The sequence below is a fragment of the Pezoporus flaviventris genome, unplaced genomic scaffold (assembly GCF_033815535.1).
Source record: "Pezoporus flaviventris isolate CSIRO_AGI_PZ_B2104156 unplaced genomic scaffold, CSIRO_AGI_Pfla_v1 ptg000063l, whole genome shotgun sequence".
Lineage (NCBI taxonomy): Eukaryota > Metazoa > Chordata > Aves > Psittaciformes > Psittacidae > Pezoporus > Pezoporus flaviventris.
Window position 1 is genome coordinate 1984204 of NW_026892611.1, and position 22272 is coordinate 2006475.

Below are 22272 nucleotides of genomic sequence, written 5' to 3' on the forward strand. Positions count from 1 at the left end.
TCTGCATAGCAAAGCAATCAAGTTTGAGATGCAGCTGCCTGGCAGGCAAGAGCAGACTTCAGAGACTGTTGAAAGATGCTCTCTTAACTGCTCATAAATCTCTGGGACATGATATTTCTGTCACTTAACAACTACTTTAGGCAATTTATAGACCCCTCAGGCTTTAAGTTATGGTTGGTATTACTGAACCCTGGAGTTGTGTTGATCTCTTTGGTTACCTATAGATAAACAGTTTTCAATGTTTTCAGGTTGGTCACACACAGCAGAGAGGGCCCAGCATAGTCCTGAGTTTTGGGCTATGGAAACATGATTTAACAAACAGAAAAGAACCCTCCAGTCTTTCCCTATCATGTTCTGTTACTATCTTCTGTATGTAGTCCTCTAACTGGAAGTTGCTTCCCAAACCAGTTCTTAGTCATTTTACTTACACAAGCTCAGTATAAGTTTACTTCCACTTTCACTGTGACTTTTGTAAATGGATTTTGTGTTGCTGAACTGTAAATTGTATGTGTCTATGCATTGTAACCCGTAATGCCTTTGAAAATCCAGCCTGGATGCTACCAATCAGGGTTTGATGTTTAAGTAAGTTGATGCGTGATGTTTAATACTGTGGTGTATTATTTCTTACGACGTTTGACTTTTCAGTTCAGGTAATACGTAGTCCATGTTTTTTAGCTAAAATACATAGAAGAAAATGTGGATATCAAGTCTCTGTTGTGCAATAAAAGTACATTCCACTGAAAACTGCTGGAATCTGGCCTGCAGCCACTGCAGTCCCTATGATTTGAGCTTGCTTTGCAAACGAAAATTAAGACACAAATCTCCATTGCAGGCTTCATTTTAATGGCACCAGCTGCTAACTTGTTCACCATCATTTCCCTCAAAGGAAGGAAGTACTTTTGCAGTGTCTGCAGTCTCCCTGGGGAGATGGGCTGGAATCAGCCCTTTCAGTTCTGCTTCTTTCCCCCCATGCCCTTCTGTTCCTATCAAGACAGTCCCAAGGAGGGCCAAACTGTCCCCCCTTGTGCAGTGCTCAGTTTCTGAAGTAACTAAATTACTCTTTTCCCTGCTATTTGTCTTGCTAACACCATCCCTTGCTTTCACAGCTGCATGTCTGTGTGGAGCCCTGCTGTGGAAGGAAAAAAAACCCAGACACCAAAAACAGCACGAGAGGACTGTGTAAATAAGAAGGGAAAGAGGAATAAGGTTTAAATAGCACTAGCTCTTTCTGTTCCCTCTGCAGTCTCCATAAGCACATGCTCCAGAGTGCTGCCTGAGTGTGAGGTAAAAGCAAAACATTTGCCATAGAATCATAGAGATCGCAGAATGGTTTGGTTTGGAAGAGACCTTAAAGCTCAGCCACGGGCAGGGACCCCTTCCACCAGAGCAGCTTGCTCCAAGCCCCTGTGTCCAACCTGGCCTTGAACACTGCCAGGGATGGGGCAGCCACAGCTTCTCTGGGCACCCTGTGCCAGCGCCTCAGCACCCTCACAGGGAAGAGCTTGTGCCTAAGAGCTCATCTCAGTCTCCCCCCTGGCAGGTTAAAGCCATTCCCCTTGGCCTGTCCCTACATCCCTTATCCAAACCCCTTCTCCGGGTTTCCTACAGCCCGGCCGTACCCGCCAGCCGCAGGCGGGCTCTCCCTGCCTTCCTTCCGGGATCGGGCGCGGCCCCCGGAAGCCGCTGCCCGTCCTTCCGCCGCGGAGGGGAGGGGAGGGCAGGGGAGGACGCGCCGGGCCGCGCTGAGGGCAGCGCCGCCGCCGAGAGAAGCGGAGCAACGCGGAGCGGAGCCGCGGGTCTCGCCCCGCCCGGGGCAGCCGGTGAGCAGCGGCTCTGACCCCGCTGAGGCGCTGCCGGGCCTCGTCGGGGGCTGCCCCGGGGACCGCTGGGCCTGGCGGCGGGAGGGGGTCCTGCGCGGAGGGAGTGGTGGCGGTTGGGGCAGCGCGGTCGGTGTCTCCGTTCCCCCGTTGCCTCTGATATAAGTGCCGGCCATTGCCGTGTCGGGGCCGGCTTCGAGGCCGGGGGACTGGGGGATGTCGTTACCGGCCCCGCCGCCGCCGCCTCCCCTGGGGCTGTAAACGGGCTGAGCGCACCGGGACGCGGAGAACCGTGCTCAGCCCGCGGCCTCTGCGTGCAGCTCCTCACGTTCGGTTGTTTTTATATGTATTTATCTTAATGCCATGGGTGTGTTTCGATAGTTAATCAGGGTGAAGGTGCCACTAAAACTTTGCAGGTCGGGCCCCTCTGTTTCCCTACCAAGTTCCTTGTGGAACTCTTTGCTTATAAGCATTCTTGCTGCATGTCTGTCTGCTGTAAGGCTGGGGATCAAAGTCCTTGAAGCCCAAACCAGATGGAGTTTGGAGTGTGTTTAAGATGCTGAGCAGCGCGTTTTGGATGTTTCTGTGGGTATTTGTCACCGTGTGAGCACCCTGTGCCTGTTCAGGTTGTTCTCTTGCAGCAGGGAGTGGTTGTATATTCAGAGAGGGTGTGTGAGGTGTTGAAAGAGAAATGACACACCTGGAGTAACAGAACGTCTGAGGAGGTGGTTTAACGCCGGCTTAAATCCTGCTGGTGTGGGCAGGGGCACTGATGCTTGTGTGAGGGGTTGTGGGGTTAACTGAAGGAGTTGTTACAGGCAAAATTGAATTCATTTTGGGGATCTGAGTGGGGCTCTGATGTAGCCCAGTGCTGGGAGTTGGTGGCACTGCCTGGGTTTGGAGAAAGGGTGGAAAAAGGGAGGTTGTGATTTAAGTCCAGTATCGACTTTCCATACTTCTCTTGTTTGGTCGTGAAGGTATTCTTTGAAGTGGTGCTTTGTATTAACAGTTCTTCATGGGATGTGTATGGAGCAGCTCTTGGCTTTCCAGTTGAGACTCCTTTGAGACAGCTCAGCTCAGAAGGACGTAGCATTTTCCAGGAACAGAAGTTTACTTGGCAATTGTTGGCCTTCTGGACATGGTTGCACAAGTGTTTTGCAGCAGGGAAGGTTAGGAAGAGAACTGACTCAATGGAATGCTTTGCTGACAAAACCCTAAAACAGCACACAATAGAAGGGAAGAAAGGGATATAAATCAGGTTACAGTCGTTCTTAAGATGACTTTATGCAACAAAGTGATTATAAGCTTGATGATAGTCCATGATTCTGATATTTAATCTTGGCTTGCAGTGTTATCTAATCTAGAACAGTCTCAGCTCCCTCCTGATGTTTGCTATGTAATGCCTGATTATGGGTGTTCTTCTTTCTTTCTGATATTGGACTACTTGTGAACTCAAATGGCACCTAAAATTGTGCTTGTGGAGTCCTTTAAAGTACTGTCAGTAACAAGTCAGGTACAAAGTGTATAAGATGTTCTGCAGTTTTTCTCCAAGGTTTTAACCTGTAGTTTGAATCCAGTGAGTGTGGTTGACATCTTGGAAAAAGCACAGAGGGTGTAGAAGGTCCATCACTGCTGTATCTGAGGAGGTTTGACAAGTTTTAGCTAATCCCCTTCATATTCTTACTTGTTTTCCCAGTCAAACCGCACAACGCAGTTTTCAGCTGTTTCTTGTGATTTTGAAGCACAATCATGAGTCACATGTAGGTGATGAGACACAGCCTGTTCATTCATGAATCCATGTTACTCCTGGCTGAGTGGCCAGTGCCACGGGCTGGAGTTAAGGTTTCAATGTGGACAAACACTACTGTAGCTTAAGGTCTGTACTGACATTTGAGGGGAAAACACATCTTCAAGTTGAAGTTGTGAGCTCTGTGGGTAGAGTGGGGAAGCCTTGTGGCCACTTGGTTTCAAGAGGTTTGAAGCAGTGGCTGCAATTTCCTCTGCCAAATTACAGCTTCAAACTGTGGTTATTTTCAGGTGGCTGATGAGACCGTGTGTCTGTCATTACAGCTAATGACTTCTGTCCTCAGGATCATTAATTAGCAACGTGCACTGTTTATACCAGGAAACAAGCACTGCAGCTGAAATGTCTTGATTGCAAGAAAGATGCACGTTGAAACTGAAGACTCACGCTCTGCAAAGACAGCAGCCATGTTACTTCCCTAATTCCTAAGGTGTCTAATGGCTTTCGTGTTTTCTGTTCTGAGTCTCTTGGATCATGCTGCTCCACCCATTCCTTTAGAGGAAGTTAGCTCATTAGTTAATTATCCTTCTGCTGATTACATGCTGCAGTGTTCAGGGTTGCACATGAATCATGCACGTTTTGACACTTAAGTGGCTCTGAAGAATGTTGTGGCATTTATCTTGTGGCATATCATCTTTGGAATAAATACGTGCTATTTTAAGGATGTTTTCCCATTGGCAAAATACAGAGTTTTAACCAGATCTCATCCTTCCACCCCTCAGTTTTGATGCACTTTCTAACCCACCTTGTAAATCTGTGTTCAGTAACTGAAGTTGCATATGCTTTTCGGTGGGACTTGCTGCTCACCTGATCTGCTGTCAAGTGTGATGTTCTATTCAGGCACCAGTAAAATGTAAACCAGAAATGTGTGTTTGGAGACTTCCTCATTTTTTCTTCTCTTCCTGCCTGGGGATGGCCACTAAGGACCAGACAGTTGCAGAGACATTGTCAACATTCTTTGGAGCACTGTGATACTGTTTAATGAGAAGAATGAATGCAAGTTGTTCATTAAGTGCTATGAAGACTTAAACTTGAAAAGCCAAATCACATTCGCTTCAGTTGCTCATAGTTGTGCCAAGAGGTTTTTGAGAAGTCTTGATTTCAGGGAGTAGAGTAAGATAAAGAGATGAGAGAAAAACAAACCCAAACGGAAAGCAGGCAGAGGGATGCAGATGCGAGGAGACATGGGTTTGTGTTCTGAAGTGTAGAAGGCTGAAGTAGGCTTTCTAGAAGTCAGAGGCAGTTTCATACCTTTGTGGCAGCCTGCCTGTTCTGTTACCTGAAGCCTTTTCCTATTTTGGGCTAAGTTTAAGGGCCTTTGTTACCAAAATTGAAAGTCATTCATAGAACAGTCTTATACCGCTTTCATTTCCAGTGTTAGCACACAGAGTTGGCTAGAAACTGGTTTTCATAGCTTGTAGCAATTTTAAACTGACTTGCAATGACCTCTTACTAAAGGCATCTCATTAAATGAGACCCCTTTCTACTCAGCTTTGCTATCTCAGCTTTCTCAACCAGCTCTTCTACCAGAGGTGACCCTAAGCAATCCAGGACTGATAAATAGTTTATGAAGAAGTCAGTATCTCGTTGTGGCTGTGATGCAATCTGCATTGACAAGAAGGGTATCTGCTTACTCAGCCCCTGGGAAGTAAAGTAGGTAGGTACTAGAAAGGAACAAGAAATACAAGCTGCTGATAAATCTATACTCCTATCCCTCCTTTCACACACAGTGGTTTTCCTGAAGCCAAAGCTGTGTCTGCAGTCTTTGGAAACCCTAATGTGTTATGAAAATGATCTTGGGTTTGTTGCTGGAAAGACTGTGTTACGTAAGTGGAATCCCTTTCATGTGTGTGTTAAATCAGCCCTTAGTGACAGATCCTCTTTGATGAAGGGAGCCCCTTTTCCATACCGCATTAAAGCTAAGAATGCACTTGCTCTTTGCTGGGACTATGATATCTGCTTTAATAAGTTTACTGTAATTTTTATAGGTCTTTTGTAATCTGGTCTGTGTAAAAAGTAGAAGATAGTCTTTTGCTGTTGTTGAGATCTTTGAGTCACAATGTCCTCAAGCAGCAATTGCTGCTACTTCAGTCCATAATGTCAGAACCATTATAGGGTTCTGACCAAAATGGCCTATGGATTTATGAATTTACAATTGGAGGAGGCGGCACCTTTTGGAAATGTAGAGCTAGTTTTGTGCTTTACGTAAGCGGCCTGCAGATCAAGCTGTCACGTGTGGTTATCGGGTGTTGACAACCTTTTGAGCTCTCTTCTTATGCCATAGTTTTAATTGTGAAATAGCACTGCTTGGGAAAGTTTTCTCTTTAGTGCCTTGGGAATGTCATGGGAGATCATTAGATAAAGTAGTAGCAAAATAGTTGCACTCCATCGGTGCAGTCTGGTTTGTTCTGTGCTACTGTTGAACTTCACTGTCTTTTTATATGAGCACTTAAGATGTCAGAGGTCGAGTGTCCTTTAGGTGGGATGTGAGCAAGGTGTTGCTGCCTCAGCTTTGGTGACTGTTGTAGGTTGTGTTCTGGTCTCTGTAGCTGTTTCCCAGCATTGTACAGGGAATTGAGATTGTAGATTGTAATCTGCAAATACTGCCTGAAGACTAAATGCTTTGATGGAATCCCTTTGTAGGTTTAGATATACCCTCATTGCTTCCCATGAAAAACTTGGTCTCCCAAGACCTGAAACTAGAAAATCCTTGGAAACTAGGATGTAGGTTTTATTAACTGCATTCAGTGAATGCTGCTGCCCTTCAGGTCAATGGAAAATACTTCTTAAGAAAACCCTTTCCACTTTGCTCCACTCCAGGCTGACCTTAACCCTTTTGTTGTTCTTTGGTGCTACTTGCAACGAAATGTGTGTTTTCTGTGTCTTAACTCTTTCTGTGTTTCCTTTAGTGAATCTTCAGAGTTGGATTGAAGTGTATGAAGTATGATCACAGGGAAAGTGATGTGGTTGGAAAAGTTGGGATTTCTGGTTTTGGTACTTCTGTGACTGCGGTAACTAAACCCCTGTCCTGTTTGCATGTGTGCTTTCAGCTGCAGCGTTGACAGAATCACAGAGGAACTGTTGGAGAGACAGCTTTAAAAATTTAGAAGAAAGGGAAAAGTTGCAGCAAAACGTGTTTAGGAATGGCAGATCATGAAATTACAGCTATTTCATTGCAGAAAGTCAACTTAAGATTTTCATATTCAGTTTATTAAAATGTATTGAGTTGTTCTGATAAATGTGGATGCTGCCCTGCAAAAATTGGCTGTGACATTTTTAGTGTAATGCTTGCCTGTGTTTAAGGAAACCAGAGAGCCTCTGCTCCAAGTGCAGCATGTGATTCCTTCATATTGATTCAGGGTGACCTCTTTTGTCCCTGGATCTGAAACTGATGCAATCAAAAATGCTTGAAGGGGAGGAAACAGAACAACTTGCTTTGCTTTGTGACTTGGCTTTGTGACTATTTACAAATCTCTCCTGAAAGAATGCAAGAAAGAGAACAATATTGCTGTTAAGAGACCTGCTTTGCTCACTGCAGGGAGTGCTGCTGAACTTTGACACTGAACAGAACCTTAGTTTTAGTTTTAATGTACATAAAGAGCTAACAGGGTGCCAAAGATAACTGTGGTGGTTAAAGCTCTGTGGATACGGAAAGCTAATTCATGGTGATTTGGATAAGAACAGACATCTGAATTCATGAAACTGGCCTACAGACTTGTAACTTACCCTATTGAGTGAGTGATAGGAACAGGGGTATCTCCTTGGGTTATAGAAATGGGTGTAATATTTCTTTGAAGCTTATTATGGAAATATTTTTGCCCATTGTGTATTTATAGCTCCCTGCAGTTTGCAATTAAAACATCCAGGCTGATCAGCTTTACATTAATGGCAGTAGTGGAAATTCTGTGTGTGGTTTCTACTAGTACAGGCTCCTCCAATAGAAATCTGTAACCAAAATGCTGCTGCAGCTTCTAGTTTTGGGAAGTGGTGTTTAAGCTGAATCAGCAGCAACTGGAGAGTTTCAAGCTTTTGATTCCCCATTCTTTGCAGAGTTGGTGATAAAGGGGGTGTGTGATGCTCTGAGAATGGGCTATATTTCCAGACAGCGCCAACGTGCTATTTCTGTCCCAGGCTGTGCAGTGGACAGACATTTGCTGTTTGATTTCTGGTCTGGTAGCTGGATTGTTGGTCGGCAGATTTGTGTATCATTGCAGTCAACACAAAGACCTTACTTGTGGAATCGTAAAATGAAGGTAGCACAGAAACTAGAATGTTTTGGTGAAGGCAGTGTCCTGATTTCCCTCTGTTTGTCCATGTGGGAATGAAGTAAAGCTCTCAAATACTTAAGGTGTAGATGGTTGGTTGGTTCTCATTTTGCTTTGCAGAAGTGTATTAATGCCTAACTGTCAGGCATTTCTGTGGGAAAGAGAAGCATATTCAGCTGCGCTCTGTCTATAGAAATGGGATGTGTCATTATAAATGATGTCACAAAGAAACTGATTCCCTCACTATACTCATCCCTACAATGAAACTATTTTTAGACACTCGTTTCTTTCAAAGACAGAAAAGCTGTTCTTGGAAGGAGCCTTAACACTTACATAGATAAGGTGGAATACTTAGTTTGTTCCCCCCTCATAAAGATCATGCCCCAGGGACGGGGCAGCCACTGCTTCTCTGTGCACCCTGTGCCAGAGCCTCACCACCCTCACAGGGAAGAGCTTCTTCCTTGTATCTAATCTAAATCTCCCTCCAGCATTTAAAATTGGAACTAGTTGAAATGCCCTTGGGAGCAAGCTGGTATGTGGGTTGGTTTCTGTCAGGCAAGGAAAGAAAAGGGAGCGTTGGATTGTTGGAAGACAGGCTCTGCATAGTGGTGGTGTAGGCATGAGAATAAATCAGTCAGTATATATAAATTCTGTAGAGCTGTACTATGTGCAGGTGCCCAGCTTAACTCTGAAGTAACTTGAGAGCTAAAGGAAATGGAGATCAGCCTCATCCATCCTGATGTGCCCTGCTGGATTAACTATGATGTTCCACTGTGCTGTGAAGACACATTCTTCGAGGCCAAGGATCTGTTACATAGTCTCTGCAAAGAATCACTTTGCAGAGGCAGTCTCAGCTTGAAGACAAACCTGTTTGGGTTTTTTCTCTTACTCAGTTTGCTTCCCTTGTTGGTGATTAACTTTCTGTGTTTCTTTTCCTCCATTGCTTTGTGCCTGTTGGAACAACGTGCTTGTGAGATCAGAGCCTTTTCCCATGTGTGGAAGTAGCTGGCTGTGACTGGTGCTGCTTTCTAGGCCGGCTGTTTGCAGGTCAACGCTGTGCAAACACAGTAATGCTGCAGTTGGCTTTGGGTCTGTGTGGTTGTATAACTGCACCCTTCCTCTGCTGACCTTTATTTTATTGTTATGGCACTATTAAATAATGAAAACAGATTACTTCTTTCTAAAAGGCAAGCCTTCAAAAGAAATGATTTCTAGCAGGCTGCTGTTATGTTTCTGTCTTTAACCTTTCTCCCTTTAAACAGGAAGAAAATGAGCCTGAAATCTGAACGCAGAGGGATTCATGTTGATCAGTCGGAGCTACTGTGCAAGAAAGGATGTGGTTACTATGGCAATCCTGCTTGGCAGGGATTTTGCTCCAAGTGCTGGAGAGAGGAATACCATAAGGCCAGGCAGAAACAGATTCAAGAGGACTGGGAGCTGGCAGAGCGGTAAAGAGCCCTCTTTATTCCTTCATCTCCTACAGCAGGGTGACTTCACCAAATACCATTCCCATCTCCTGTTTTCTAGCTCTCTCTCAGTTTCATCACAAGTTCTCAGTTTTGACCTTTCCATCAGGAATGAAAATGTTCCTTTTGATGCAAAGATGAATATTTATGACGTTCTAATTTAAGAGGTTTCAAAAGAAAGTCTGTGAAGTAACAAATGGAAACACCCCCCCCAAGCTCTCAACAAATGCTTTGACCTGATTTGCATACTGAAGTCTGTAATTCTGACTAGGGTGAAAGTGATAATTTTGATTAAAATACCTCTGCCTCTGGAGACCGAAGTTATTGTCTTGAATAGAGCCAGCACAATGGTTTTCCATTGCAGCTGCTGAGTAAAAACTGGTTCTAGTCTTGTCTGTTGTGTCTTTTAAGCTGAAGGGTTAAGCCCAAAAGAATCAAAACTTTGGCTTTAATAATTTAGGTAAGGTTTCTAAGCACTTATTTTCTGTAGAGCAGTCTAGTTTTCCTTGCTTGACCCTGAAAATAAGTGTTGAAGGAAACCTGTACCTGAGTGAGAAAATAAGAGCAGCTACAAATGCTTTTTGTTGGGTAGAAAGCAAAGGATTTATCCACTGTCTGAGAAACTGCAGAGCATCCTCTTTGTACTACAGCTGAAACATCCAGGTGTGAGTTGCATGACACCCGCTCTGCATTAACTGTTTCAGGGGTATGTGAATTCTTGAGATGGAGGAGCATCTAGCTGAGTTGATTGGTAGTTGACTTGAGACTTGTTCATATTGACACAGTTCTCTGCATACACTTACCTTAATGTATTAATGCTGTATGTCAGAACTCTAGAGATAAATGCCCAAGAGACTTATCTGCCCTTGAGTTTGGAACCTTCAATGAACTTGAGTTACCAAGTGATGCGTTAACCAAGGTCACTGGGGGAAGAAAACGAGGGAAGGAAAAAAAGGCATTAAGTGCAGTGTTCACATCAGCCTTCCTGAAGAAGATGACATCTGTGAAAGCTTTCTGAACTTCAGCTGGGTCCAGGCTGATGGTTGTAGTTTGGAAGCCCAAGGTTTGCTGGTATCCTTTAGACACTCTTACCTTAAGCCTTGAAGGAATTCGGTTTGTTTTAAACTGGAGCTGGAGCAGATAAACTTCTAAGAAAGGTAGAAAGAAGTGCTTGAAACCTTTTCTAGCCTTATCAGAAGGTGCCAGGAAAGCTGTTGAGTACAGTACAGAGGACATTTTTTGCTTTCTCTGCCATAAATTTGGCTTTAACAGTAAATAAAAACTTAAGTTTTATCAGAGCAGATACTTACACTGTCAATCTTAACACCTACATACAATAAAGTGGGATATTTAAGGAATTCTTTAATACATAACTGTTCAGTAGGGAGATACTAAAGGAACAGATAAGCTCAGGTTGTTTGTTGTAGCAAACAGACTTGTCAGCATGGATAAGAGACAATTCCCTACTCAAGGGATTACAAATGCAAGACCATTTATGGTCCATCCTGAGCTGGATGGATGTAAGTTTAAAGAAAAATGGCTTAACCTGGTAGGATCTTGAAGGGGGATCTAGCTTAACTTATTTTAATCCTCCTGTATAGGAAGAAAAGTAGGATTGGTATGTGTTCCCTCCCCTACTTTCTACATGTAGATTAAAAGATGGGCTTGGTCTTTGCAGAGCACCCATCAGTGTTACAGTGGTTTGCCTCATTCATTCAAGAAGCATATGTATTTCCAGGGCTTTGAAAACCAATTATGACAACAGTGGTTTATTCCTCAGAATATTTCTGAGATTGTGACAGGGTATTTCACTTGTTCAGCTGTGAACCACAGTTTTATCTTAATAAGATAGTAGAGTAATAGGTTGTGAAACTTGGAACATGATGCAGGGAGGAAGGCAACTGAATCAATTATTGGAAGTCCTCCCACAGTCTTTCCCCTCACCTCTGCCTGTGTAGATTTGAGGGCTGTGACATGAGGGGAAGGTGACCATGATTATACTTCTGTCTCCTCCCTTTTGACTTTACTACTTAATCCTCCCCAGCCGTTATAAGCTTTTCCTTGCTTTCACCATTGCAACATGGAAAGAGTGGATATAGTGAAGTGAACGGAGATGTGGTAGGAAGCAAGGAATGAAGATGGGCATAGAGGAGAATTAACATGTCAAATGAGTAATTCATTGCGCAGCTTATTTGTGCTGGTTTAAGACCTACACTTTCTAATTGCAGGCTTCAACGTGAGGAGGAAGAAGCATATGCCAGTAGCCAGAGCACCCAAGGGGCACAGTCACTGACCTTCTCCAAGTTTGAAGAAAAGAAAACCAATGAGAAAACACGCAAAGTCACTACTGTGAAGAAGTTCTTCACTGCTTCTTCCAGAACAGGGGCTAAGAAGGGTAACTTCCTCCTTTGTTTTTAATGGTTCTGAACAGCATGTTAAGTTAAAAAGTGGTTTTGATGGATGTATTGTTCTAAAAGGCAGGGTAGTGCACTGTGACTTGACTTCAAGAAATTGGAGGGTGATTACTGTGTGTGAAGTCTTCCTGAAAACACATTAAAACGTGAGCTTTTGGGTGATGCCAAACAATGTTTTGAGTACAGCAGTGCACTTCTAAACCTGTAACCATGTTTGTGTTAGTTATACAGGAGTTCTTCCACTGAAGTGTAGCGCAAACGTACTCCTGGTGGTGGTACACCACTGCACTGAGTGGAAGTATCTCATTCATATGATGCATGTTCCTGCCAGATTCATGAGTCAACCATAGTTGGATACTGTGGTGTAGGACTTGAAAGGGAGCTAACTCTTCCTAAAGAAAGCAGGAGAAAAGGGCCTGGCTGTCAGTCACCTCAAACAGACTGGTATGTCCAAGTGTGATAGAAATGCTTATGTATCAGCTGCTGCTGCTGTAATGATCACTCCAACAGCTTTAATAGGAAAAAGGGAATGTGTAAGCAGGGTGCCTTTAAATGAGAATGAATCTGAAAGGAAACTTGTGCTTATGTGTATGTGGGTTGTGAATATCGAGTCTGTGGTTGCCTCAATGTTTATAGCATGTGTTATAAGAATGATTAATGGCGCTGAAGTCTTTGCATAGCAGTAGCTTACATGGGCAAAAGCTGGAAAATACTGTGGAATAGGCATTCCGGAAGAAAAAGCCACATTAATGTATCTTAGCCTTATAGATGATGCATTTCCTTAATGAGAAATACTGTGTGCCTGAATTTCATCTTAGACTTTGTCTTGGTGCATGGGCAGCAACTGGCTAAATGACACATTCAGCTATGTATTGAAAGCTCCTTTTTTTAAGTTCATTCATTCTCACTTTCCGTGTTTTCTTTTTGTTTTTACCCCCTTCACCATCTCTCCCGACATGCTCCTGCTCTTGGTGGCTCGCTTGGCTTTTGCATTTATTTCAGTGGCTGAAGAGAAAGGCGTTAAGCAAGGACAGCCTGGGAGGGAGCGAAATGCTGATAACATTCTCAGGGATTTGAAGGAGATTTTTACTCCCTCCTGGGAACTGGCTTCCCCTTCTGAAGGTAATGCAGTACAGCTTGAGCAAGCTGTCTGCCTGATTTTAGTGAGCTTTACTTCTTAGTTGGGCTTTGCAAAATACAAACTAGGGTTGTGCCAGTTATAACTCATGCTGTTGGAGATGGAGGTGACAAAAACAAGCAATTCCAGCATCTTGAGGGGAACTTGAATCACTAAACCAATTCTTTGCTCTTTGGTGGGGAAAGTGTAGAAATAAAGCTGGAGTTTCTGAGCTCTGCCTCAGTGTGTCATCTGAAGGGTTATGCAGTAGCTGCATCTTGTGCTGCTTCATATTTGTATCAAAAAATAATCCCAGGTTGCCATTATGAATCAGATTATAAATTGGAACTACTTCAGTTTAATAATCCACACTTCCAGAACTTTTGCACTCTCAAAACATCTCCAGATGTTTGTTATATTAGTGAAGAAGACAGTTTCCTATCAAGAGAGGACTTATTGGTTTCATTTAAGCCAAAAGGACACCAAAACCCCTGATGCAAACAGCTTTAGGATCTTGTCCTGTGTATATGTTTGCAATTCTGATGTGTTCTGCTGACTAAAGAGATTTGAAGGTGTACCAGTCTTTGTAAATTATATGAAGAGGAGGAATGGGTGTGTGTTACAGAGCTGAAGACAAACACTGTTTATATTCTTTGCTTGGACACAGATCCATGACCATGGCACAACCATAGTGACTCACTGGAGTGCTGATGTTCTGCTGTGACAACTCGCTTCTATGTAGAATGCCTTGAGAAAGAGCTTCATATTAATAGCCTTTATTCTCTGTAAAGGTGATCCTTTCTTAACTCTTCCCATCCTTTCTTTCATTTTGGCCTATCTCTTCTACTAGGTTCTCTTTAACTTGTTCAAATGGAATTTCTTTGATCAGCTTCTTCTTAGTTAGACTTAACTCTTCCAGAGTACATCACAAAGATGTTCAGCAACATTTTGTTGCTGAAAGTCCATTTGTTCCTGCAATCCTTAGGAATCAGTGCACATTGTACAGAGTCATTTTCCTTAAATCAGGATTTCAACACTGAGGTTAATGAAGCTGCATCACTTCTGAGTGACAACATGTAGTTCTTGGTGTGACTCATTAAACACACTTCATTTTAACATTCATTTTTTTAATGCATGCATTAGCAGTCATCTGCCTCAGTTGACTGCATCATTTGAGTAACTAAAAATAATCCATTTTAAATCTATGACTGAAAGTGTCATACCCCTTAAGGTCCAATAGTGGAACTCTATTTGATAATACAGTGAACTCGGTGTTGAAGTGAGTAATACTGACTTCCTTTGGAAGTTGAAGTCTTAATTGTGGAAAAAAATAGCTTGGAATTCTATTCTTTCAAAAGAGGATCTGCTTTCTTTGGGTGTTATTTCAAAACTATGCTTTCTGCTTATTGGTTGCATGATGTTAAATGTGGCAAATTTAGTTCAACATACAGGAATAGTTGCCATTCAGCTTGAATGCTATACATGCATTCCATCTTGAATCTTAGAGATAAAGAAGTTAGAAGGAAATCCCTGCTAGAAAAGCATTCTTGTGTAACTAGGAAGGAGGTTGATTTGCACTCTCTATCTTGATTGCTACAGCTGGAATTTAAATGTCAAACCTTTTCCATTGTTATCACTTAAATACCTTAAGTGTTCTACTGGTACCTGACCAAAGGATTATCCAGAGAAGGTTACTCTGCAAGGTCCTAATGAGTCTTGTGATGTGGTCAGATGATCAGTGGTTGTTGGTCACTGGATTGTACAGCTTTGAACTTACTATAGTGCTGGATCTCTTGAAAATCAACTAACAACAAACCAAAGAACCACCAGTAAGTTACCTCAAATCCAAATGAAACACGCCAACTTAAATATACTAATCCCATTCATTTCCTTTGATTTTGTTTCCTTCTATTTCGTTCTGCATGTATGCTTATGGAAACAGATGGGTTTTGTTGTGCATGTTTGTGTTTTCAGATTGAAAGATATGTCTGTATCATGTTGACCATGAATATTTTCATGTTTTCTGTCTCTCTGCTGCTTGCTTTTCATCATGTTCATGTACATCATCTCTATTCACTCCTTCATTTTGAACAGTGTTGGCTGGCAAGCTGAAAGGTGGGTGAACTAAACTCGGGTAGTGAAGGTATTGGATCAGTACAATTAACTTGCAGCACATGCTTTGGAAAGTCAGATGTGTTTGCATGGAAAAACCCCGTGGTTGCAGCTGTATGAACTTGCATCCAGCGCTGTGTGCAGTCTGGTGTTCCTGCCTCCTCCTTGAGTGTGAAGGACATTCTTCCTCCAGCAGACGCAGTGCTGCTGCTTGCTGAAACACAAGTGACCAGGTTCTCATTTGCACTGTGGGTGTGACTGTGTGGCATTTGCTGCCTAGCAAAGAAGGGCTGCTGTGTTTGCACCAACCTCATCCTCCCATTCCTTGTCTTCTGCTGCTGCTCATGATGGGAAGCCAGCCTGGGGAGCTGATCAGGAGGGAAATTAAGCCCATAAGCAGCACTGATTTCTCTGAGTAGGACTGCCCCCTGAGCTAGTTCATGAGCCAGTTGAGAACTTGTGTTGGTCCCAGCAAAGCAGGAATGTGAAGGTGAGGGAGAATAGGGAAGGGACCCCTCCATTATCTTAAACTGCTGCAGAATCCCATTTGGAAACCTTGCTCTTACATAGTTATCTAACCTGGGAATGAAAAATGTAAGAAACCCAAAAGCAAACCCATGTTATGGTAATCTGCTAATATAAAAATGCCATTAAGTGTAAATGGGTTTGTGGCTATAAATGTTTTGCTGCTGTGGGTTACTCAGTTTCCTGGTGTTCTGTTTAATAATATCCAGCATTTCACTGCTAAAGCTTGAGAAATAAATGCTCATTCATCTGCGCAGTTGAAAAAACAACCTGTAGTTTTAAGACACGTTAAGCACGTCCTGCATTCGTCCGTCAGTGTAAAAAACCTAATCTGATGTGCCCCAATTTTCCCAGCAGAGATCCAAGAAGCCAAGGCTCCCAGCCCTTCTATAAACAGGCAGGCCAGCATCGAGACAGATCGGGTATCCAAGGAATTCATAGAATTCCTCAAGACGTACCATAAGCCTGGACAAGATATCTATAAGCAATGTAAACTCTTTTTGGACACGATGAATCATAAAAGGGTAAGTTTTGCATGCCTCTGACATAAATAAATGGGGAAATTAGGGAGAAATGGAGAAAATGCTGCTCTTCTTCCAGCAGTTTGGGTTTGATATATACAGGAGTGTCATATGTCTGATATGCGTAGTCAAATGAAGAACAGTGGCAGTCTTAACTTCTGAATGCCTTGCTTTTGGTATGCAAACAGATCTCCAACCCCAGTGTCTCGGGTTTATAAGAGCTTTCCTTTACATCCCAGAGAAATTAAATCTGAGTAAATCCCACATAAATCAGATTGTGGAACAACAGTCTTCTAGACAAATGACTTGTGGAAATTAGAATATAGTACCTTGTGAGTTTTTAGGTATCTTAAGTCTTAAAAAGTTATAAAGAAAGTATCAACCCACACATCTCCTTTCCTTTGGGGAAGGGGAATTGACTGTGCTTTTTTAATATGGAATACAGGTTACATCTTCATTCTCCATTAAAACTTTAATGTTCCTTAAATGTTAATGTGTCACTAGTGCCACCTGTGGTTGAAATGAGTCAGTGTTCAGCACACCTGTATTTTTTCCCTTTCTACCTTTCCTGTTTAGTGTGTAGTTAACACAAGTTATATCCTCAAACTGGACTGAAATTACAGGGAGTTGGGGTGCAATCTGACATGCCCTCCACTTTGAAAACAGCTTGAAGTCTGTTTGGAACTGATTGGTTATAAACACTGAAAGTCCTTTCATTTCCTAGTTCCTCGATGGCTTGTGCTAGACAAAAAGGAGTCTTTCTTAAAATGTACAGTTTGCTCCTACACATAAATCAGGCCTAAAATGCAGCACTGCCATCAGAGCTGAGACTGCATCCAGGGTAACTGTCTAGTTTTTGGCCTTAGAGAATTCAGGATCTGAGTTCTCTCTAAGTTCTGTTTTGGTTTTAGGTATGGTTTTATACTGACATTAATAGTACAAAGAGACCTGATGGGTAAAGTCAGTTTTAACCCTTCAATCTGTTATGTTCCTCAGTAGCTCAGTTAGCTAACGCTCAAAAGACAGCGTTGTTTCACAAGTAACACTGAATATTTTTCATGGTCATTAGGAGCCTTTATTGGATAGATATTATTTCAGATTATGATTTATGCTCTTGGGTTTTTGGTGGACTTATGGTGTCTCTTTGAAAAGTTAGAGACAAAATAGGGAGAAAGCATTCGGCTTCACAGTCTGCAATGGTCAGTTTGTGACCATTACTCAGGGGTGTGTCTGGGGAAAGTGGCATTCCACCTGTGCAATTTTATGGCTAATATACGTCTGTTCAGCAAATGTCTTTCACATGCCAAGGAGTCAGTGCATCTTGGTTCTCACATTTTGGATATAATTTAGCCAACAGAAGCACCTCTGGTGATGTATTTACATTCTCAGACTGTTACTGCAGCTGGACACTTCCCTTAATCAAACCACAGAGGAACTGCTGTCATTTCTTCCATGAATGCACACTTAATCAGCTTTCTATTACAGGACTTAAGTATTGAGGAGCAATCTGAATGTGCTCAGGACTTCTATCAAAATGTAGCAGAGAAATTACAGACACGTTGGAAAGGTACCGTGTTCTTCTGCCTTGTATCTTACTGCTCAGAAAGTAATGATTTGAGGGTAAAGCCTCAAGTAAAAACAAAGCATTCCTAACCAGCTGTCAGAAGTGCTGTTAACCAATTCTAGTACCATAGTTAGGACTGTTCCCAGCAGCACCAGTTCTGTGAAGTTTTACAGTCTAAGTAATTTGTTAATACAAATTAAAATGGGTTCAGTTGTTTTCATTTCTTGTTTTAAACTCAATACTGTTTGTTTAAAACTAAAGTTGAGTGTGGAGCTTTAACCCAATGAACAGGCTGTGAGCCTCGCATTACACTGTAATGCAGAAGAAGTCAGTGAGACAGGAGCTTTTATGTGCCCGGTGTGTAAGTGGCACGGTTTAAATATATCCAGGGATACATTTAAAGGAGTAAAAATACTCCATTTTTTAATATCCATTCTATTAACTCAGGTTGGCACAAGTCAGCAGTACTGATCTGGTGATAATAGGACCAAACTGTATTAAATCATCAAAGAGCCACAAAATACTTGATTTACAGTATCGGGGGTGGGATTTGTACCTTTCAGTGAGCCCTGAAAAAGTGGAGAAAGCAATGGATCAGATTGAAAAATACATTATGACTCGACAGTATAAATATGTCTTTTGCCCTGAGACAACAGATGATGAGAAGAAAGATCTTGCTGTCCAAAAGAGAATCAGGTAAGGCTTTAAAGGAAAACTATTTGGGTAATCCTCAGCCCTGTAAATGAGCTCTGAATGGAGCATGTTACAGACCTGCTGTGCACACAAAAATGCCAAGCTTCTTAAGCAGAGGGTTAAACTCACTTGATTTAAGAAGCAGAAGGAATGAATAGAGTGAATAATGAAAGTTGTTACATTAGGGAAACAAATTGGTTTGGTTTTTATAAAATTATAGCAAAAAGAAAGTATTTCTTCTGGAAATAAATTACTTCAGTGGAATAAAGTAGCTTATGACTGGACTGGTGCCTCATTTACACAAAGCACTCCTTGTGTGCCTTGAATTCAAGCAGCAGCTTGTTTCCAACACCTGAATGTCACTGGCACAGAACAATTTAATGGGTTTTTTTTTTCCTTGTCACAGGGCTTTGCACTGGGTAACTCCACAAATGCTCTGTGTTCCTGTCAATGAAGAAATCCCAGAAGTCTCTGATATGGTTGTAAAAGCAATTACAGGTTTGTGACCAATGAAGTTTACATTTCCAGCTTTCATTTTCATCTCTTTTGCTCATGGAGGTTACTTTCTGCTGTTATCAGAAGGGGGTCCAGGCTTTTAGATTTGCAGTAGTCCTTATGGTATCAGACTAGTACGTATCTGTGGAGCAGGGGTAAGTGTTCTTCTCCAGAAGAATCTATTTGAAATACTTGGACTGAACCAAGAGAAGGTTGAATAAACAGCTCTTTTATGGATCTCCAAGCACCACAGATAAAGCTGCTGCAGTATTAGTATTGTCCAGTAAGTGTCCTACTCATTCAGGTGTCTGATTAATACAGTTGTAGTGAGTGGAGAACCTTTTTATCTTACAGATATCATTGAAATGGATTCAAAGCGTGTCCCTCGTGATAAACTCGCATGTATCACCAAGTGCAGCAAGCATATATTTAATGCAATAAAAATCACAAAAAATGAACCGGCTTCTGCTGATGACTTTCTTCCAACACTTATATACATCGTTCTGAAGGGAAACCCACCCCGTCTGCAGTCTAACATCCAGTATATCACCCGCTTCTGTAATCCAAGCAGGTTAATGACAGGAGAAGATGGTTACTATTTTACCAATCTGGTAAGTGTGGAGGTTTTACACAAGATTGTCCTTTATTTGGATGGAGAGATTTCAACAAAAGCAAACACAACATAACATAGAAGGGAAAGTAAAACTAATCTTCCAGTAGTGGTTGATGATACTTAAAGTTCAGCAGCTCTTTTGCTTTCTATCTCCTCCCTCTTCCTTCTCTGTTTTCCAAACCAGACAGTGCTTTGCTTTCTCTATAATGTTAAACCCTTCATTTGAACAGTCTGATGCTAAGGCAGGTTCTTTAAAGCTTCTGCAGCAGACATTTATTGGTGTGCGCTTGTTTAATTGGGAAGGAATTATGACTATGAACATGGCTTCTCTGTATTTCATTGTGAAACAATTCTTGAGGGAAAATAGATGAATGAAATACTTGGAATGTTAAAAATTCCTTTGAGGAGAGCATCTGTAAGGTAAGATGGGCATTTGACATTCCTTCCTTCAGAAAGTGAATAAAGAGCTTATTAGATCCCTGCTGATGAGATCATTAAATACCAATATAGTGCTGTTGTCTAGCTGCCATGTACCTTCTGTTCTCTCACCTACCAGAGAGACCTTAGAGGTTTGTGATGTACAGCAGGATAAAAAATGAAGGTGTACATTTCAGTCTGTACCTTGCAGTGACGCTCACTCTCTGTTTTGTTTGTAGTGCTGTGCTGTGGCCTTCATTGAAAAACTGGATGCTCAGTCTTTAAACCTAAGCCAGGAAGACTTTGATCGGTTTATGACTGGTCAGACATCCCCAAAGAAGCAAGAATCCGACAGTTTCTCACCTGATGTGTGCCTGGGTGTTAAGCAGATGTATAAAAACTTAGACCTCCTGTCTCAGTTGAATGAGAGGCAGGAAAGAATTGTCAATGAAGCCAAGAAGCTTGAGAAAGACCTAATAGATTGGACTGAAGGAATTACAAAGGAAGTCCAAAATATTGTTGAGAAATACCCATTAGAAATAAAGCCAAAAAGTCAAGCCTTAGCAGCTATTGACTCTGAAAATGTGGAGAATGACAAGCTGCCCCCACCACTGCAGCCTCAGGTGTATGCAGGGTAATTATCAGTGTTACCCTTGAAAAGCAGCATTATTCTCACCTAGTGTTATCTGCTACTTGGGGAGGGAAGTAAATTTAAGGCTAAAAAATCAGATGAGCTTAAATCAGTACATTTTTTAAGGTGCATTTTGTTTTGGTTAAGTGTAATGAATTGTATTTATTTTAGGTGGATTTCTATTAGGCTTTTGTGGGTTTTTGAACTGAATTTCAATTTTCTACACAAACTGGTGTAATTTTTAAGCAACACTAGTCCATTGACTTTTTTCCTGAGAGCTTCCTTCTGGGCATGCACATACTTGGTTTTAATGATTAGTTTAACTTGAATTCAAGTTCCAGCAGAACCTTGAATGGCACCCATGTGAGCCTGAATTTCTCCTGTAGCTGTAAAGATGAAATATATATTGTAAAATATGTAAAATTGTAAATAGATTTCAAATCTTAACGTCTCAGCTGTGCATGACATCTTGTGTTTGAGTGAAAATGATGCCCAAAGTATTAATTTTAACACCTTTTGGTTAAATCCCATTGCAGTATAAAGGCAAGTACACTGTTAATGATTCAGTAAGGTAGATGGTATTGATTGAATTAGAGGAAATTGTTGTAATGATCTGAAAAGTTCACACTAATCTCAATCTGCTCCGTAAAAAAAAAAAAGTGCTATTTAAAAGATGGTATTTCTCCATGTGAACGTTCTCTCTGCTTTGTCAGTACAACTGATAGCCTTCAGTGGTGCACAGAGTGCTGGTTATTACTGCTTCTGAAGAGGGTGTTGAGCCAGGCTTCAGAAATAGGAAGAAATATTTGTATTGAAAATACAAATTCATGAGGAGGAGGAGGAGATAGCACAAGAGTTGCACCAGAAGTGGCTTTCTTTCCTGGCATTGCCCAGTAACTTCCATCAATGGGTTAGGTCTTGATTGCTGTTTTGGCAATCCCGGTAGGTAAATAAGTCCATATGATTAGAGTTTGCTTTTTAGAAGCAGCATGAGCAGAAAAGTGCACTTTAATTTCAGGAAGCATCAGTCTTCTGATCTTTAATGGGCCTCCTTAGCAAAGGGACTTCCCTTGCTAAAGCACTGAGCAGCAAGGTAAATAGGGCTTTATGCCCCCATAAGGTTAGATGGGTGTATTTCAAGTTAAGTCTCACACTCCACAGAGTAACCCCTTGCAATATAACTTTTTAATGCCAGTGAAACATTTATATATCATTTGAAGTATCTTCCAGTTCAGCCAGTCTGCCGTGACTTGTTGGTGTACCTGAGATACCCTACGTAAAGCAACTTAGCTTGAGCCACGATGTTAAGTTCTTACCATCGAGGAGGGAAGTACCTACCTCTTTCTTATGTTCTACTGCTTTACAAACCCTGCCATTGAAAACTTGCGCTGCAATAATTTCAGACCACAACTGTGATTTGTCCCTTCTATTTAGCCTTATGAACTATGCATTCCTTGTGTTCCAGAGAACAACCAGTTACCCAAAACTCCACTGCTATGGGGAAGCAATGAGTTAATCGGATGATCATAAGAAGTTTTATGACTTAACATATCCATGTGTCACTGCACTTAAATTGCTTAAGATCTGACCATGTTTGCAGTAAATAAAATTGTAAAGTCTTTATTTTCTTTATAAACAGTAGGTGCTAATTCTTATATCCAGGTACACCGGTTTTCCCAAGGAGGGAGGGGGGAGGAAGAAACCACCAAACTGAGCTATTGTGTAAATTGCCATGTTTAAATAAAAGTGTGTACGTTATTCCCTTGTTAATGAGTCCCAGGAATTTCATCACTGGGTTTTGTAATGCTGTTAATGATT

General features: G+C 41.8%; 1 protein-coding gene across 4 annotated transcripts; it reads left to right on the forward strand.

Moving 5' to 3' along the window:
- Positions 1 to 1688: 1688 nt before the first annotated feature.
- On the forward strand, positions 1689 to 22224 carry RABGEF1 (RAB guanine nucleotide exchange factor 1). Of its 4 annotated transcripts, none has more exons than XM_061470026.1 (10): positions 1689 to 1820; positions 9149 to 9334; positions 11581 to 11747; positions 12769 to 12888; positions 15875 to 16044; positions 17527 to 17608; positions 18169 to 18301; positions 18705 to 18796; positions 19148 to 19404; positions 20063 to 22224. In XM_061470026.1, the coding sequence occupies exons 2-10, from the start codon at positions 9156 to 9158 to the stop codon at positions 20459 to 20461; spliced, it is 1599 nt and encodes a 532-aa protein (XP_061326010.1). In that variant the 5' UTR covers positions 1689 to 1820; positions 9149 to 9155; the 3' UTR covers positions 20462 to 22224. The 4 variants fall into 4 exon arrangements, with proteins under 4 accessions (XP_061326010.1, XP_061326011.1, XP_061326013.1 ...); XM_061470027.1 differs by having other exon boundaries at positions 15878 to 16044; XM_061470029.1 differs by lacking the exon at positions 12769 to 12888.
- The last annotated feature ends 48 nt before the right edge of the window (positions 22225 to 22272 follow it).

Excerpts from the sequence above, each read along its gene's own strand:
- RABGEF1 (XM_061470026.1), top strand. The coding sequence starts at position 9,156 with ATGAGCCTGAAATCTGAACGCAGAGGGATTCATGTTGATCAGTCGGAG. Across the intron at positions 9,335-11,580 it reads GACTGGGAGCTGGCAGAGCG|GCTTCAACGTGAGGAGGAAG; the intron begins GTAAAGAGCCCT and ends TTCTAATTGCAG. Across the intron at positions 16,045-17,526 it reads ACACGATGAATCATAAAAGG|GACTTAAGTATTGAGGAGCA; the intron begins GTAAGTTTTGCA and ends TTTCTATTACAG.